Raw genomic sequence first — 17,384 nt, forward strand, 5'->3', positions numbered from 1 at the left:
TTTTCCCTGAGCCACAGCACTCCCGCTAGTTTGTGCCTGTTGCTTTGCTGCTCTAGACTGGGGCTTAATTCCTCTTAAACACAATTTAATTGATTAATTCTTAATACTACATTAAGCTCATAGATTTCTAAATGCCTTGATATGTATTATGCTATCAAGTTCAAGATATTTGTTACGCTATACCATTACAATCACAGTGTTAAATCAGTTATATTCATACTAAAAAGTAAAATTCCTTAGTTAAACAACAAAAAGATATCAATATCAGTTTTGTTGTATTTCTTTCTATACACTGCACACTGTTATTAAGCTCATCTGTTTGAAAATGTCAAATTACAGTGTGTTTAACAAAGCTTGAAGGTGAAAAATGAAGGTGAAAAATTACATTTACATACAGTACATAGAAAAGTAAACACATACACAGGACAAAGGAAGTTACCTTTTACAGATTTTATACTACACAGAAAAATTTTGTGTATGTCTTCCAGTACATGGTATTTCCTTGGCATCTTGCTGAAGGATGTTGTTACACCAAATTTAGATTTGTACCACACATATAAAGAAAATTAAATTTAACATTACAGTATATCTAATGTTTCATTTCATGCAACACAGAGTAGCTCACTTAATATTAATTTATCGACTAGAACTGAATAACAAATTTCATGTATAAAATTTATTCAATTTTTATTTTTACTTTTTAAATTCAGAATATAATGAGAAGCTGTAGTTTTACCGTTTTTTTTGTGAAAAATATAGGAAAAAACTATTCCAGAATAAAGTGCAGGAGAATAAGTCAAAAAAAGTCTTCATCATAAATACAGAGAGGAGGGCTATGTAGATTAAAACATACCCTTAAACTTGAACAAAACAAAAATAATATATAACTAGAGGGCTCAGTCCCCTGCTTGATTTGCTCACCAACCGCCATGGATTTATGATGGAGCAAGTTGAATCTTTTCTACGTAAAAGACACACCTGTTGAAATGCGCTGATCAATAAATAATCAGGAAATGACCTATGTAATTATTTACCTGTGCATTTGTAGTGATGTAATTGCCCCTCCCACTTGTACCACGTGACTCGCATCCATCTTCTACCATTGGCTACTCCACCACGCAGCATTCTCAAGGTTGAATAAATATCACTATGTAATTATTTACCTGTGTTTACGTAGGTCACTTAGGAAAAGGCCTTTTGCTTTGGGTTCCATAATGCATTAGAAATACTGTTGCATCCAAAAGAGCATTTAATTTTTATAAATAAATATATATAAATAAATATATATAAATAAATAAATATATATTTATTAATACAAATATTTAAAATATTTACAAAATAATAAACTATTTACAGATATACAAACTATATCAGGTCCCTTCATCAGCTAATATTACAATGGAACATCAAATGATGCCATAAGGTTCACCAACCTTGTGCACAAAGTTGGTGAATGTTATGGAAGCAGTTGTCTTTCAATGGCATGCATCCCATGTACACACTCTACACTGTCACCAGCAAGTGCTTGCCCATTTGTGTTCCTTCCATGTAATGGTCACCAACATAGAGGTATGATTGTAAAAAATTTTTTTTTTACTTACTTTTTTACAAAATACTTAATATTTTATTAAGTATTTGTAAATATTTTAGTTTTTTTATAAATATTTGTATAGTTTTGTATTGTATAATGTTATAATAACATGTATTTGTATAATAATAACATTATACTATTATTATAACGTTATAACGCACTGATTGAAATCTAATCAGGAAATGGCCTATGTAATTATTTACCAGCACATTTGTAGTGACGTAATTGCTCTGCCCTCTTCTCCCATTGGCTAGAATAAATATCACTAGGAGGAAAATTTTTTAATATATAGAGAGATATTACATAATACACTACATTTAAGAGAGGCTTTACAAAATGCAATAAAAATACCTGATGTTCATTCCAGACCAGTGGCTCATGTACTCCATCACCTCCAAATTTATGATTATATGTATCATAATGTACATGTTCTAACATTAACCCAAGACCTGGAGCTAATGCAGTATCCATCTAAAGATTTCAAAAAAAGGTTAAAAATAATAACAGAAAAAAAATTTCTCTATTTTACACGCACGCACGCACGCACGCACGCACGCACGCACGCACGCACGCACGCACGCACGCACGCACACACACACACACACACACACACACACACACACACACACACACACACACACACACACACACACACACACACACACACACACACACACACACACAAGCTTTCTTTTAAGAAAACTTGAGAACGTGCTTTATAAGGTAACTTACACTTATTTAAGGTCACTGTTCAAAGTTCTTTCAAAAGGACTTTGAACAGTGAACCCCTTGAACACAATATAGTTGTTTCACTCTCTTTTATTACATGCTGAAAACCATTTATGGACATTAAAATTAAAATTACTTCTGCAGATTTATTCTTTTCAAAGCAAGGACTGTATTCCTCTACATGAAAAGTTCATTTACAGTGGCAGACAAAAAAAACTGCATCATTTATGAATTTTGCAAATAATGTGTTCTGCACTGCATTGTGGGCCACAAATGCTCAAAATGCATTTGTTAGATGGGATATATATCTTTGTGAATGAAATCCAATAAAAAGACTACCTGATATACCTAATTGTCATAAATATGCTTGTTTCTCTACATCATTTGACACTACTACTACTACTGACGTAGCCCAGTGGTCAGGAGCGAGAGTGCATAGCACGCGTTTCTTGAGTGGACCGGGGTTCAAGCCCGTGACTACTAAATACGATAAATATTTGTATTGACGATTTATTGTAAACTCTACTGACTTGGTTGTCGTGCCGGAGTATAAACAGAAAATTTATTTAATAATAATAATAATATACTTTGGAATATATTATTATTAAATTGCACTTTATTACTTATAATAATATAAGTTATAAAGAATTCTTTACGTATGTTAACATCAGAAAGAAAGGAATGAATCATATTAGTTCACTGGATATGAAAGACATAATGATTGATGGTCTTGTTGAAATATCAAAGTGAGTATTTACAGATCTAAAAGTGTTACTTGTGTGACAAAGTAAACCCAGAGTTAGTGGTTAAGAAGGATTTTAGGAACATAGAAGGAATGCAGCTATACAGCAATGGCATGGATCTGTGAAGAGGAGATCTTGTCTTACAGCTGATTGATTAGCTGCTATGAGGTACTCAAGAAAGAAGCAGATGGAAAAAATAATTGTGACTTCACATACTTAGATTTCAGTAGAGACCCTGATACTGTTTGCATAATGAACTGCTGTAAAAATCAGGGAAGTGTGGCACTGGGTGCAAGTTATTGCTACAGACAAAAAGTATGGTTCAGTCGCAGGGGACAGTGGTTACTAATGGCCACTACTCTTCACAGACTAATGTTATGAGTGGAGTCCCCCAAGAGTTGGTGTCTAAGTCTGCTGGTGATACAAGGGCAGACAAAGTACCTCTCGAACGTACCATTTGAAAGGTCCCCATGGAGTGGAGATGTGGTTTGTTAAATTGTAATATTCAGGTGATGCCACATGAAAAAAGACATAAATTTAAGCTATATAATATAATTTTTAAGCTATATAATAATTTTAAACTATTCCTGTGAATACACCATAGATCACTCTTAAAGGCAAAAAACTATGTTTGTAATGTAAAAGGGCATCATTTTATCTGCACCTCATATTGTGCTCCTCCTTCACAACGAGTTGCCATATATTGCACTACCTTGAATAAGTAATGCTTCACTAAAAGAGAAGACTGTTGTTACTTATTCTCAGTGGGCACCCAAATGGCACAGTTTCAAGGCTAGTTGGCCTTTTATCGGTGGGTGGGAAGGTACCCTGGAATCTGTGCACCACCAACACCCAGACGGCACCGTTTTAAGGCTTGTTGGCCTTTCACGGTGGGTGGGCAGGTACCCTGGTAGTGCAGACATGACAATACAGTTGTGAAGATAATCACACAATATGAGAGATTCTAAAAGGTGTACATGATAATGTATAAGTTAAACTCAATGCAATAAGGCATCATAGGTTTAAGAGTATAAATAATCTATATAATAATATAATCAAAAAAGATTACACTACAAACACAGTTTTTTGCCTTTAAGAGTGATCTATGGTGCATTCACACCAATAATAAAAAGACTATTTATATTCTTAAACCTATGATGCCTTGTTGCATTGAGTTTAACTTATACATTATCATGTATACATTATCACGTAGCAGGGTGCTTAATGATTTTGTAATAACTGAGAGCAAAGTGAGTTTGTTGAACTTAAACATAAGAAAGGCACCTGGGGTGGATGGGATCCATCCAGTTATATTAAAGGACGTGGCAAAGGAAGTAAGCAAATCCTTAGCCATAATTATGAGAGCATCCTTGGACTCAGGAGAGGTCCCCATGGAATGGAGATGTGCAAATGTATCCCCAATTCACAAACGGGGATCAAAGGGTGACACAAGTAATTACAGACCAGTTAGTTTAACTTCTGTTCCGGGGAAAATAATGGAGTCACTGGTTAAAGATGCATTGCAGGATCATCTAGACAAGACTGCACAAATATTTCAGACACACCATGGGTTTGTTAAGGGAAAGTCTTGTCTGACAAATTTGACTGGATTTATGATGTGGTTTCAAAGGAGCTGGATACAAAAAATAATTTTGATATCATATACTTGGATTTCAGGAAAGCTTTTGACACTGTTGCGCATGGAAGACTACTGTACAAATTGGAGCAGAATGGTATTAAGGGTAAGTTGCTACAATGGATAAAAGGATGGTTGAGTGGGAGAAGACAGAGGGTGGTAATCAATGGGTGCTGCTCTTCATGGATTAATGTTATTAGTGGAGTCTCACAGGGTTTGGTGTTGGGTCCACTGTTGTTTTGTATATTTATCAATGATATTGATGAAGGTATATCAGGCTTAGTGTCGAAGTTTGCAGATGATACAAAGGTTGGCAGGGTGGTTAATGACAGTAATGGCAGTGTGCTACAGCAAAAGGATCTAGAAAATTTGGGCAGATGGGCTGAGAAGTGGCAACTGAAGTTTAACCTTGACAAATGCAAAGTACTTGCATATAGGAAGAAGTAACCCAGAGAAATGTACCAACTGTGTGGTACTGCACTTAAGGTGGTAGAAAATGAAAAAGACCTGGGAGTAATTGTGCAGTCAGATATGAAGTTTTCTGAGCAATGCAGACAGACTGCCAGGACAGGTCATGGGGTTTTGTCAATGATATATAGGAATTTTGCTAGCAGGGAAAAGGAGGTGATTGTCCCTCTGTATAAGGCAATGGTCAGGCCACGCCTTGAGTACTGCATACAGGTCTGAAAGCCTCAATTTAGGAAGTATGTAGATTTGCTTGAGCATGTACAGAGAAGGGCAACAAGACTGGTGAGGGGAATGAAGGGATCCTCTTACCAAGAGAGCATTAGCAAAGGCATATGATGGAAGAAGGCAAGCTCATATAGCATCAGCCAAAAAAAACCCCTTATTTCACCCATCCACTCACTCCAAATGTTTAGCAAGTTCTGCCTTGAATCAATTTAAGCTATCGACTTCTAGATAGAAGTTTGTTCCACCAATCAACCACCCGCTGGCTAAATGCAAACTTCCGCACATCTATCCTATAACCGTCTTTCCTCAATTTGAATTTATGCCCTCTCAGGTGATTATTCTGAGCAAGAGGAAGAGCCCATTCATATTGAGCATGCTCAAACCATTCAAGACTTTATACACCTCAATCAGATCACCTCACAGGTGCCTAGTCTCCAGACACTGTAATTTGCAAAACTTAAGCCTTTCTTCGTAAGAGCAACCCATCGTTCCATTCACTAATCTTGTTGCCCTTCTCTGCACTCGTTCTAACAGCTCTACATCCTTCTTAAAATGAGGCTTCCAGATCTGTATAGTGTACTCAAGGTGTGGCCTGACCATTGCCTTATACAAGGGGATAATCACCTCCTTCTCCCTGCTAGAAATATTCCTGTGTATCATTGACAAGACACCATGAGCTAATCTTGCCTACACTGCTTACTAAACTTCCTATCTGCCTGCACAATTACCCCCAAGTCCTTTTCATTCTGTCCCACTGTCAGTGTAGTACCACACAGTTGATACATTACTCTGGGGTAACTGCTTCCCATATGCAGTACTTTACATTTGTCAATGATAAATTTCAGTTGCCACCTCTCATCCCATCTGCTCAACTTTTTTAGATCCTGTTCCAGCAGCGTACTGTCATTAGTGTCATTAACAACCCTGCTGACCTTCATTATCATCTGCAAACTTGGACATTAAGCCTAATATACCATCAACAATATCATTAATAAATACAGAAAACAACAATGGACCCAACACTGAATCCTGGGGGACTCCACTAATAACATTAGTCCATGAAGAGCAGTGTCCATTGATTACCAATTTCTATCTTCTCCCACTCAACCATCCCTTTATCCATAGCAGCAATTTGCCTCCATTGCCACACTGCTCCAATTTGTGCAGCAGTCTTCCATGTGCAACAGTATCAAAGGCTTTTCTAAGATCCAAATATATGATATCAAAGTTATTCTTCGCATCCAGTTCCTTTGTGACTACATCATAGTATCCAATCAAATTAGTCAGACAAGACTTCCCCTTAACAAACCCATGCTGTGTCCAAGCTATAACTGAAGTCTTGTCTAGATGATCCTGCAGTGCTTCTTTAACCAGTGCTTCCATTAATTTCACTGGAACAGAAGTTAAACTAACAGGTCTGTAATTACCTGTGTCTCCCTTTGATCCTCCTTTATGGATTGGGGTCACATTTACACATCTCCAGTCCATGGGTACCTCCCCTGAGTCCAGGGAAACTCTCATAATTATGGCTAAGGGTTTTCTTAATTCTTTTGCCGCCTCCTTTAATATAACTGGATAGATTCCATCGAAGTTTGCAGAATACAAAGGTTGGCAGGGTTGTTAATGACAGTAATGGCAGTGTGCTACTACAACAGGATCTAGATAATTTGGGCAGATGGGCTAAGAAGTGGCAACTGAAGTTTAACCTTGACAAATGCAAAGTACTGCATATGGGTAGAAGTAACCCCAGAGAAACGTACCAACTGTGTGGTACTACACTTAAGGTGGTAGAAAATGAAAAAGACCTGGGAGTAATTGTGCAGCCAGCTATGAAGTTTTCTGAGCAATGCAGACAGGCTGCCAGGGCAGGTCATGGGGTTTTGTCAATGATATATAGGAATTTTGCTAGCAGGGAGAAGGAGGTGATTGTCCCTCTGTATAAGGCAATGGTCAGGCCACGCCTTGAGTACTACGTACAGGTCTGGAGGCCTCATTTTAGAAAGGATGTAGATTTACTTGAGCGTGTACAGAGAAGGGCAACAAGATTGGTGAGGGGAATGAAGGAATCCTCTTACCAAGAGAGGCTTAAGTTCTGCAAATTGCAGTGGCTGGAGACTAGGCACCTGTGCGGTGATCTGATTCAGGTGTATAAGGCCTTGAATGGGTTGAGCACGCTGAATTCTGATGGGATCCTTCCACTTGTTCAGATTACGAACCTAAGGGGGCATAAATTCAAATCAAGAAAAGACAGATGTAGAATAGATGTGTGGAAATTTGTCTTTAGCCAGCGGGTGGTTAATTGCTGGAACAAACTTCCATCTGTCGTTGTGGAAGTTGATGGGTTGAATAAATCTAAGGAGGAACTGGACAGGTATTTGCAGGGAATGGTGTGATTTTTTTTTTTTTTTGGCTGATGCTGCATAAGCTCATACACTTGCTTTCTTGCATCACATGCCACCACTACTACTACTATGTACATCTTTTAGCATCTCTCATATTGTGTGATTATCTTCACACAACTGGATTGTCATGTCTGCAATACCAGGGTACCTGCCCACCCATCGATGAAAGGCCAACAAGCCTTGAAACGGTGCTGTCTGGGTGGTGGTGCCCACTGAGAATAAGTAACAACAGTCTTCTCTTTTAGTGAAGTGTTACTCATTCAAGGTAGTGCAATACATGGCAACTCATTGTGAAGGAGGAACATAATATGAGATACACATAAAATGATGCCCTTTTACACTACAAACGATGTAGTGTAAAAGGGCATTATTAATGAACCTTTAAGAGTGATCTATGGTGTATTCACACCAATATTATATAGATTATTTATACTCTTAAACCTATGATGCCTTGTTGCATTGAGTTTAACTTATAAATTTAAGCAGATGTGCTGAAAAGCAGTATGATGTTTAATATTGATAAATGCAAGGTACTGCATTTCAGTAGCAATAATCACAGAATAACATACCAACTGGATGGTACTACACTCAAGGAAGTGGAAAACAATAAAGATCTTGAGTAATTGTACAGCTAGACACAAAATTCTCTGAGCAGTGCAGATGGGCAGTCAATGATAGACAGGAATTTTGCCTGGAAGTGCCAAGTTAGCATTAGTAATGGCATATAATACTAATTAGCATTAGTAATGGCATATGATGCAAGAAAGCAAGCTTATACAACATCAACAAATAAAAACTTACTGTTTCCATTCCCTCTAATAGTTTGTCTAGTTCTATGAATTATTTAGGCTATCAACTTCCACAACAACAGATGGAAGTTTGTTCCAGCAATCAGCTACTTGCTGGCTGAAGGCAAACTTTCGCACATCTATTTTACACCCATCCTTTCTCAATTTGAATTTATGCTCCCTCATGAGCATAGTCTGAGCAAGTGGAAGAATCCCATCAGTATCAAGTTTGCTCAAACCATTCAAAGCCTTAAACACTGTAGTCAGATCACCTTGCAGGTGCCTAGTCTTCAGATGCTACAATTTCAGAACTGAAGCCTTTTTTGGTAAGAGCACCCTTTTCTTCCCCTCACCAATCTCTTTGCCCTTTTCTGTATTCATCCCAGCAGCTCTAGATCCTTCCTAAAATGAGGCCTCCAGAACTGTTGCAGTATTTGCAATGGGAACTTGCACCACATGATGCAAGTTCACACTGCAAATACTGCAACATTGTTCACATTGCAAATAGGCTTCCTTGCACCACATGGTGCAAGGAAGCCTATGGCTTTTGCAGCACCAGCCAAAAAATAAATAAATAAAATAAAATAAATAATAATAAGAATAAAATAATAATAATTATAAGAGGAAAATTTTATAATAAATAATTAATAAGAGAAAAGGAAATAGACAACCTATGTTTCTCTCCTCCCGTAGGTAACTATCCAGCTGACTTTTGAATTTCTCCAAACTGTCGGCCTCTACCACCCATGTAGATATCTTATTCCAGTAATTTGTAACTGGTGGATAAAATAAAACTTCCTGCAATCCAGCCTAAACATCTCCTCCCACAACTTGAAATTATGGTCCCTAGTTCTAGAGTAATTTATAACCGTGAAAATTTCATCCTCATTCATTTTACTAATGCCTCTCTGAGCCTTAAACACTTCAATCAAGTCTCCTTTAAGGAGACTTGATTGAAGTGTTTTGCTGATCTCACCAGGTGAGTTACTTGTCTTTGGAACCTTTCAAGAAGCACAATGTCTTTCTTTAGGTGCGGTCTTCATACTTGAACATAGTATTCCTCAGTGGGCCTTAAGGTTGTCGCAGACATTCTCTCAGATATGCCACACAAGCTGTACTTGCTACCTGGGAGTCTAAAATGCTGATGGAACTGATATTTGGGTAACACTCAAGTCAAGTGGATCCAATTTCGGTGAAGTCCGGATGGTTTGTGAAAGCCAAATCTTCTGCTTGCACCTTCAAGATGGTGGGACTGTTAGTAATCCTGGGGATAACCTTCATGTGCAAGCACACTGTGGGTGACCACTCAGGGGCAAACCAATGCAAGCAGAGGTGTGGCACCCATGCCACACGGAGGAATGCCACCCCTCTGTGTTACCAGGTGGTAGATGACTCTCACCAACTGGTGCAATACCACCACTTTGCTTATTGGAGGCTTGAAGTGGAGAATAAATCCATGTTTATTCTCCAGAGCTAAGTTCCGATCAACTTTCATCTCTTCCATCATGCAGTATGACTGATGTCTTTTGAGGTTATGATGGACATCATGGCGAGATCCAAACTTCCTTACATTTTGAGGATACAGTTCTAAAACGGTGTTTGCAGGCTGGCTGCTAGTTAGTATACCAGACAGAACCTATTGGTAACTCTTTAGGAGGCTTCCGGATCAGCTAGTGTATAATCTTGCTACCACTACTCTACCAGATAGTGGCTGGAGGGAATCTGAGTAGTGTGCAGGGGGGGGGCATTGTTGAGGCCATGATATGTCAAGGATCTGGGTATATGCTTACCTTGTGTATGCCATATTCAAAAATTTCATTACTTCATACAGTATGTCTCCCCCCACTTTTTCTTACTATTGAATACACCACGAAATGTCAAATTAATACAGCAAGCTTATCTGCGAAAAGATCTAAACCTCCCAAACACTTCCTAGTTCATTTCACAAATATACATGGACTCAGCTCTAAAATTAACGATGTCCATTTACACTTCCAGTCTGACAAACCCCATGGTCTTTTTCTGACAAAAGCTCAGTTATCGGTTGATTCAACCACTGCTCATTTCAGTTGTCCAAGTTATTCACTGTATGATTGCTTTCACCTCAAAGGTGGTACTTGTGCACATGTCCGTTCCGATATTCCCTGTCAGAGACTTGGTAATTTGGAATTGCCTTTGGCTTAAAATCTCTCTACCTCATATTAAATTCATCTGTTGTCTCTTCCGTTCTCCCAACTCCACTAATCACTTGGAGCTCTTTGACTTCCTCTAGTGCAGCTTTCCTAACAGTGAGGTAAATTTCCTTGGCAATTTTAATGTTCACAACTCCAGCTGGCTTCCGTTCTATAGTCACACAGACCCAGCTGGTCGGGATGCTGAAGCTTTTGCAATTACTAATGACCCCGCACAGACTGTTCATTTACCTACCAGAATACCAGACAATCGTAACTATACAGCCAACACGCTTGATCTTTTTCTCACAAACAACCCTTCTAAGTACATGGTCGAAGTGAGTGGTCCTTTAGACAAATCAGATCACAACTTGGTGATTGTCTCTTCTCCAAAGGATCCTTTATCTCATGGCTATTCTCAACTGCATGTTGTTTGGCATTACAAGAATGCAAAATGGGATGACCTGCGAGATTTCTTTTCTTCTTTTCCTTGGTCGTATCACTGTTTCAAAACTTCTCATGTTAACGTTTGCTCAGATCGTGTCAGTAAAATTATTCTTGTAGAAATGGAATCGTTTATTCCACTTTAAAATCTCGTCCTTTATCTAAACCTTGGTTTTCCAATAAATGTGCTAAGGCTGTTCAAGAGAAGAACATTGCGTATCGTAATTGGCTTGTTTCCAAATCTCAGGATTCATTTTCTGCCTACACCAAAGCTCGCAACAATTGTAAAGCAGTTATTAATCAGTCCAAACTAGATTTTAAATAGGCTAAGAGTAGAAAACTTGCTTCTTGCCCTAATGGTAGCCGAGCATTCTGGTCTCTTGCCAAAGCTATTGGCCACAACTTTTGCCCTTCTCTGCTCCCACCTCTGCCAAAACCAGATGGTTCTGTTGTCACTTCAGCCAAGGATAAATTTGACCTGCTAGAATCCCATTTTTCTTCCAACTCTTGTAACAATGATCTTGATAAAACACTTCTCACCATTCCCAACATCCAATCAATGCCTCCTGTGGTTTTCCATCAAAAGGATGCCAGAAGGATTTTGACGAATCTCGATGCTAAGAAAGCTCCAGGTCCTGATGTTATTTCTCCACTTTTTGTCAAAACCTGTGCTCCTGAACTTACTCCTGCTCTTTGCTTCCTTTTTTTCACTTTCTTATTCCAAAGGTGTTTTTCCTTTTCTTGAAAACTTGCTCATATCCAGCCAGTTCCTAAAAAAGGGTGACAAATCCCTCCCATCCAATTATCGTCCCATTGCAATTACTTCTACTCTTTCTAAAGTAATGGAGAAATCAATTAACTGCCAACTCTTAAACTACCTAGAAACCTTCCCATCTGATCAACAAATACCAGTATGGATTCCATCAGTGTCGATCCACTGGTGATATTCTGGCTTATGTTACCCATTTATGGACAAATTCAATGGAAAAGTTCGTTGAAACACAAGAAGTTACTCTTGACATCTCAAAGGCTTTCGATCACGTTTGGCATAAAGGTCTTCTAAACAAGCTTCCATTTTATGGTTTGCCAACTGTTTTTTGTAATTGGTTATCCAGTTTTCTCTCTGATCGCTCACTGAGGGTGATGGTAGATGCCTCTCTGTCTTCTAACTTTTCCACTAATGCTGGTGTGCCCCAAGGTTCAGTCCTTCCCCTCACTCTTTTCCTCTTGTATATTAATGACCTTCTTCCATTGACTGGAAATCCTATCCATAGTTTTGCCGATGATAGCACGTTGCATTCCACTTTCCATTTTGAGAAACCTTGTCCTGCTCAATCAACTTCAACTTCTCGAATATCCGCTACCAATTCCTTAAATGCCAATCTCCAGGTAATTCTCCAGTGGGGCAAAGACAACTTAGTTGACTTCAATCCTTCCAAAACTCAGTCTTGTCTTATATCTCGCAAAAAGGATTCTTCTGCTCCTATGCTTATCTTTGGTGACACTCTGATTTCTAGGCAAGATGATGTATCTCGTTCAGGGATTACCCTGACCTTGGCTCAAGCAAATTAGACACACAAAAGATCTCTCCTGGCACAAGCACATTACAAATATTGCTTCCTCTGCATCTAAAAAACTTGGTTTTCTCTTTCGCTCTCGGCGTTACTTTTCTTCCAAACAGATGTTCACTATGTACAAATCGCAAATCCACCCTACCATGGAATATTGTTTCCACATCTGGGACAGTGCCCCCAAAACCTCTCTCAGGCATCTAGATTCCATTCAGAAGAGGACAGTTTGGTTAATTAATGACTCATCTCTAACAGAGTCTCTCCAAACTCTGTCTCATAGACGTACTGTTTCTGCTCCATGCCTTTTCTACAGATACTTCCATGGGCACTGTTCTTCTGAATTGGCTTCTATAATTCCAGCTCTCTCTTTCAAAATAGTCCAAACATGTGCCGCCATCAGCCAACATTCACTTACTGTCCAACTTCAAACTCACAGAACCAACTTTTAATCTTCCTCGTTTATTCATTCAACTGCTGTTTTCTTGAACAACTTTTCTTCATATGTTTTTCCTGAAAATTACAGTCAACAGAAGTTCGTCTAATATCAACAAATATCTTCTTTCGTCTTTTCAACCTCCAACCCAAGCATGGTACTAAGTACTATAGGTTCTAATACCTCTTGTGTTTGGGGTTTTCATAAAAAAAAAAAAAAAAAAAAAAAAAAGTACTCAAGATGTGGCCTGACTACTGCCTTATACAATGGTATAATCACCTCTTTATCCCTGTTAGCAAAATTCCTGCATATCATTCACAAAACCCCACGAAATAGTCCTAGTAACCTGTCTACACTGCTCAGGGAACTTCATATGGGCGCCTCCGTAGCCAGGTGAGAAGGAACAGAAGTGTGTGGCACACGCTTCTTGATTAGACCAGGGTTCGAGACCATGACCACCAAATATGGAGGATGTGGAAAGGTCAGGGAATGACCACCGCATATCCCCAGAGCAATATGGCCTTAGTTGCTAATGCTCCTAAAAAACCAAATAACAAACAGAACTTCATATCTGACTGCACAATTACCCCTAGGTCCTTTTCATTTTCCACTACCTTGAGTGTTGTACCACACAGTTGGTACATTAATCGCTGTAGTACTGCTACCTATATGCAGGGCTTTGCATTTGTCAATGTTAAACTACAGTTTCCATTTCCCAGACCATCTGCCCAACTTTTCTATATCCTTTTGAAGTAGCATGCCATCATTATGTCATTAACTACTCTGCCAACCTTTGTATCATCTGCAAACTTGGACATTAAGCCTTCTTCAATATCTTTGATAAATATAGAAAAGAACAATGTGCCCTACACTGCCCTGGGGGACACTATTAATAACATTAGAAACCAAAAAGAGAATAACTTCACAATGAGTTGCCATGATATTGCACTACCTTGAATAAGTAATGCTTTACCAATGGAGAAGACTAATGTTACTCATTTTCAGCAGGTACCATGACCCAGAACGGTGATGGTATCCATTTCAAGGTTTTTTGGCCTCTCTTTGGTGAGTGGGCAGGTACTTTGGTGTTGCAATAGAGATAGAATTATTAAGACTCCCAATTTTATACGATATATGTAGAAATAACTTTCTCAAGGTCGAAATTTTGTTTTTGTAAAAATATTTTACAAAAGTGAGTTGTTATTGAAATCAGACCACATTTCATTGTGCTTTAAATGTCAAAAACCATCAGTTATAGATTATTCTATAACAACTGTAATGAAAGTGTTCTTGATAACTACAGGCTTCCTCACTACCAACTGGAAGCCAATGTTCAGGGAGAGGAAGTGCACCATTTTCAGAATTTCCAAGTAATCCTAAGCTTGGTGATAGTTCCAAAAGAAATAATAATTAATTTATTTTTCATTAAAAAAATTATTAGCTCACACATTACGAAGATTTTAATTTGTTTGACTCTTTTGGGTGGAGAAGACTGTGTGCTTCCAACAGAACTCTTTTATTTCAGTATCACAGCAAAAGTCAATATTTCATTAAGACTTCATCTGAGTAATAGTTTTGACTTTGCATTTCATTCTAGAGGCAAAATCTAACACACATGAACTTTACCAACACCATACACTACTTTGTAGTAAAAGAATACTTATTGCTGTGTCGTCCTTTCAAACATTATACTACACCTGTATGAAATCATCCTGTTACCTTGGGCCAATCCTTGTATATAGTTCATTTAGTATTGTTTTAGTATATACATTTAATTGAAATTTAATCATATTATAATGACTAACCTTTTCTGGAATCCAAGCTTTTTCTAAAGATTCAAGACTTGTAATATTCCTAATAATGGCAATGACAAATGCAATTATTTTTCTAATCTGGTGAAGCAAGAAGCTTTCACCTTTAATCCTGATGACCATAAATTCTATTCCTTCTTTATAAAATGGCTCTCCACTCTAGGGGTAAAAATTAAATACTGAGTTTCTTTCTCTAGCAAGTTATTAATTTACAAAAACTGTTGAAAACACAATGTATACAAAGACTTACTTCTAATATCTACTCATGAATAACTTCTTTATAGTTGTTTTAATTCCTTTAGTGAAGTTTATTTACAATCTGCATATTCCCTAAATATCATTCCTTTGACTCTTCCTGAGGTATTATGTTTTGTAACTATTTAGGGAGGTCAGCTACAAAACTAGCATAAGAGAAAATCAATAAAAAATAACAAGCAGAGAATAAAAATGAAATTAATCTGCTGCTAATTTGTCATTAACAAAAAGATGCCATCTAACCTTTAAAGAGGATATGGCCCTAGAAAGCTTTTTTTTAATTTTTATTTTATATGCATCAAGCAACTTACTATTCATAAAATAAAAACCTTAAGGATCAGTTATAAGACTATTCACTAATATTAGCTACAAAAGTTGGCTAAGATTCTATTAGCTGAGTTCTCAGAAATTATTATTAAAAAAAAAAAAAAGGAAATAATATAAAATAATAAAAAGCCTGATATTATTAACCTCACAGTTGTCCTACTGTTGAAGTCAGTTGAACACAACCAATTTAAATATGCTGCAGAATGCATGGTTTTTATCCCTGGAGGGTTGGAATTAAACACTTGAAGAGTTTGTATTGAAAACAATGGATGAAGAAAGAAATTTAAGAGTTACAGCAAAGGCAGACATTAAGTTCTCTGTGCAGTACCAACACAATTTTCCTTGTGGGAATAAGATATTACCTTTTCTAATCATAATTCATTTGGCATGTGTGACTTGATTCCTAAGTTCCTCAACTATTTCCTCCTCTGAGATGGTTAACAGCTTCCACTCTGTTAATACCCCTCTGAAAGTATTGTATTTAAGTTAGTATGAAGAGTCACTGTAACTGGAAGTCCACTGAGCATTGCCTGCTTTAACAATTTTTCCGAATTTCTCGGTTGTGACATCTCCTTAATAAAGTCTTTTAACCATTTTGGGAGACCATGCCATGGCTTCAACATCCTTTTGTACAAGAAAGGACAAAAGACTATTTAATGATTAAGTAACCAGTAAATGCATTATTAGAAAAAACAGGACATACTGTGTAGAAGAATCTTTTTTTAATTATTTTGGACCGAGTAGCCAGATGATCCATTTCATTTAATGTGATTCCAGATTAGAGTGAGATGACTCTGCTGTGAGAAAACACATAATACAGTTGTCCGGCAGCATTGAGACTTGTGGGGTGCCGGATTAGTGAGTTTACCGGATCACCGGTGGTTATTTTAGCGCATGCAGTTTACCCAACAGCTAACCACCTCCTCCTACCTTTAACACGCTGACTGCCAAGCCAGTTTAAGAAAAAAATTCCACAGGAACCAAAAAATATTTAGCAAATAATTTGATTAGTAATTTTAAAATAAATATTGTAATGTCACTGTTGTCATTTTTTCGTTTAAAATATTTAAAAAAAAAAAAAAAAGAGAGAGAGAGAGAGAGAGAGAGAGAGAGAGAGAGAGAGACTTTTTTTGTCACATATATGTAGCCAACGTGGCCCAGTAGGTTACTTTATTTCTTGAGAAACCGTGTCGGCCACATACGTGTGACGCTATTACGGCATACATATGAAGGTCATTTGTGATTAGTTTATTGCACACGCGGGTGGCGAGTGCTGCAATAAAACTAATTGCGATAAAATAAACTCTCAAACGTCGCAATAAGTTTGTCGGTATTGTTAGAGATTTTGTGAAAACAAGTTTGTTAGCGCGCGGTATTATCCATCATATTGTGTTGTGTTTTTCAGCAAGTTTGTACAAGTGTGTAAAAATAAATAAATAAAATAAAAATCTAAAAAGGAATGGCTAAAAGAAAATTACTAAAATAAGAGGACCTGAGAGAAATTGCTGGAATTTACAATTAAGCAGAGTTAAACTTCTCACAGGACACATTGCTGTCGAGTTTTTTCAGAAGTTCAACTTTATCTGTTATAGACAATGTAGTGTTTACGCTTTACACCATGAGAGGCACTTCCTTTATGGATTGGAACCATGGCTGGGGCTAAATGTGAGCAGGTTATAATAATAATAAATGCAGAAAAACAAGTGGGAATGGCTTTCCAGTGTTTACGAGTTTGCACCAACAGCTGATGCTGCAACCAACGCCACCAAAACAGTAGCGGCAGGTCCGTG

At 37.6% G+C, this 17,384-nt stretch overlaps 1 protein-coding gene across 1 annotated transcript in view; it reads right to left on the reverse strand.

Annotated features, from left to right (window-relative positions):
• The window catches only part of LOC150089644 (pseudouridylate synthase 1 homolog), a 130,640-nt gene that overhangs the window by 31,090 nt on the left and 82,166 nt on the right, over window positions 1-17,384 (reverse strand). The window contains exons 8-9 of the mRNA XM_090390062.1: window positions 15,007-15,171; window positions 1,943-2,062 (exon numbers count right to left, since the gene is read on the reverse strand). Coding sequence (XP_090246188.1) covers window positions 1,943-2,062; window positions 15,007-15,171 — 285 coding nt within the window. The remainder of the gene's footprint in view (window positions 1-1,942; window positions 2,063-15,006; window positions 15,172-17,384) is intronic.

Source organism: Mastigoproctus giganteus, chromosome 2 (genome assembly GCF_048544385.1).
Source record: "Mastigoproctus giganteus isolate SK-2022 chromosome 2, ASM4854438v1, whole genome shotgun sequence".
Taxonomy (NCBI): domain Eukaryota; kingdom Metazoa; phylum Arthropoda; class Arachnida; order Uropygi; family Thelyphonidae; genus Mastigoproctus; species Mastigoproctus giganteus.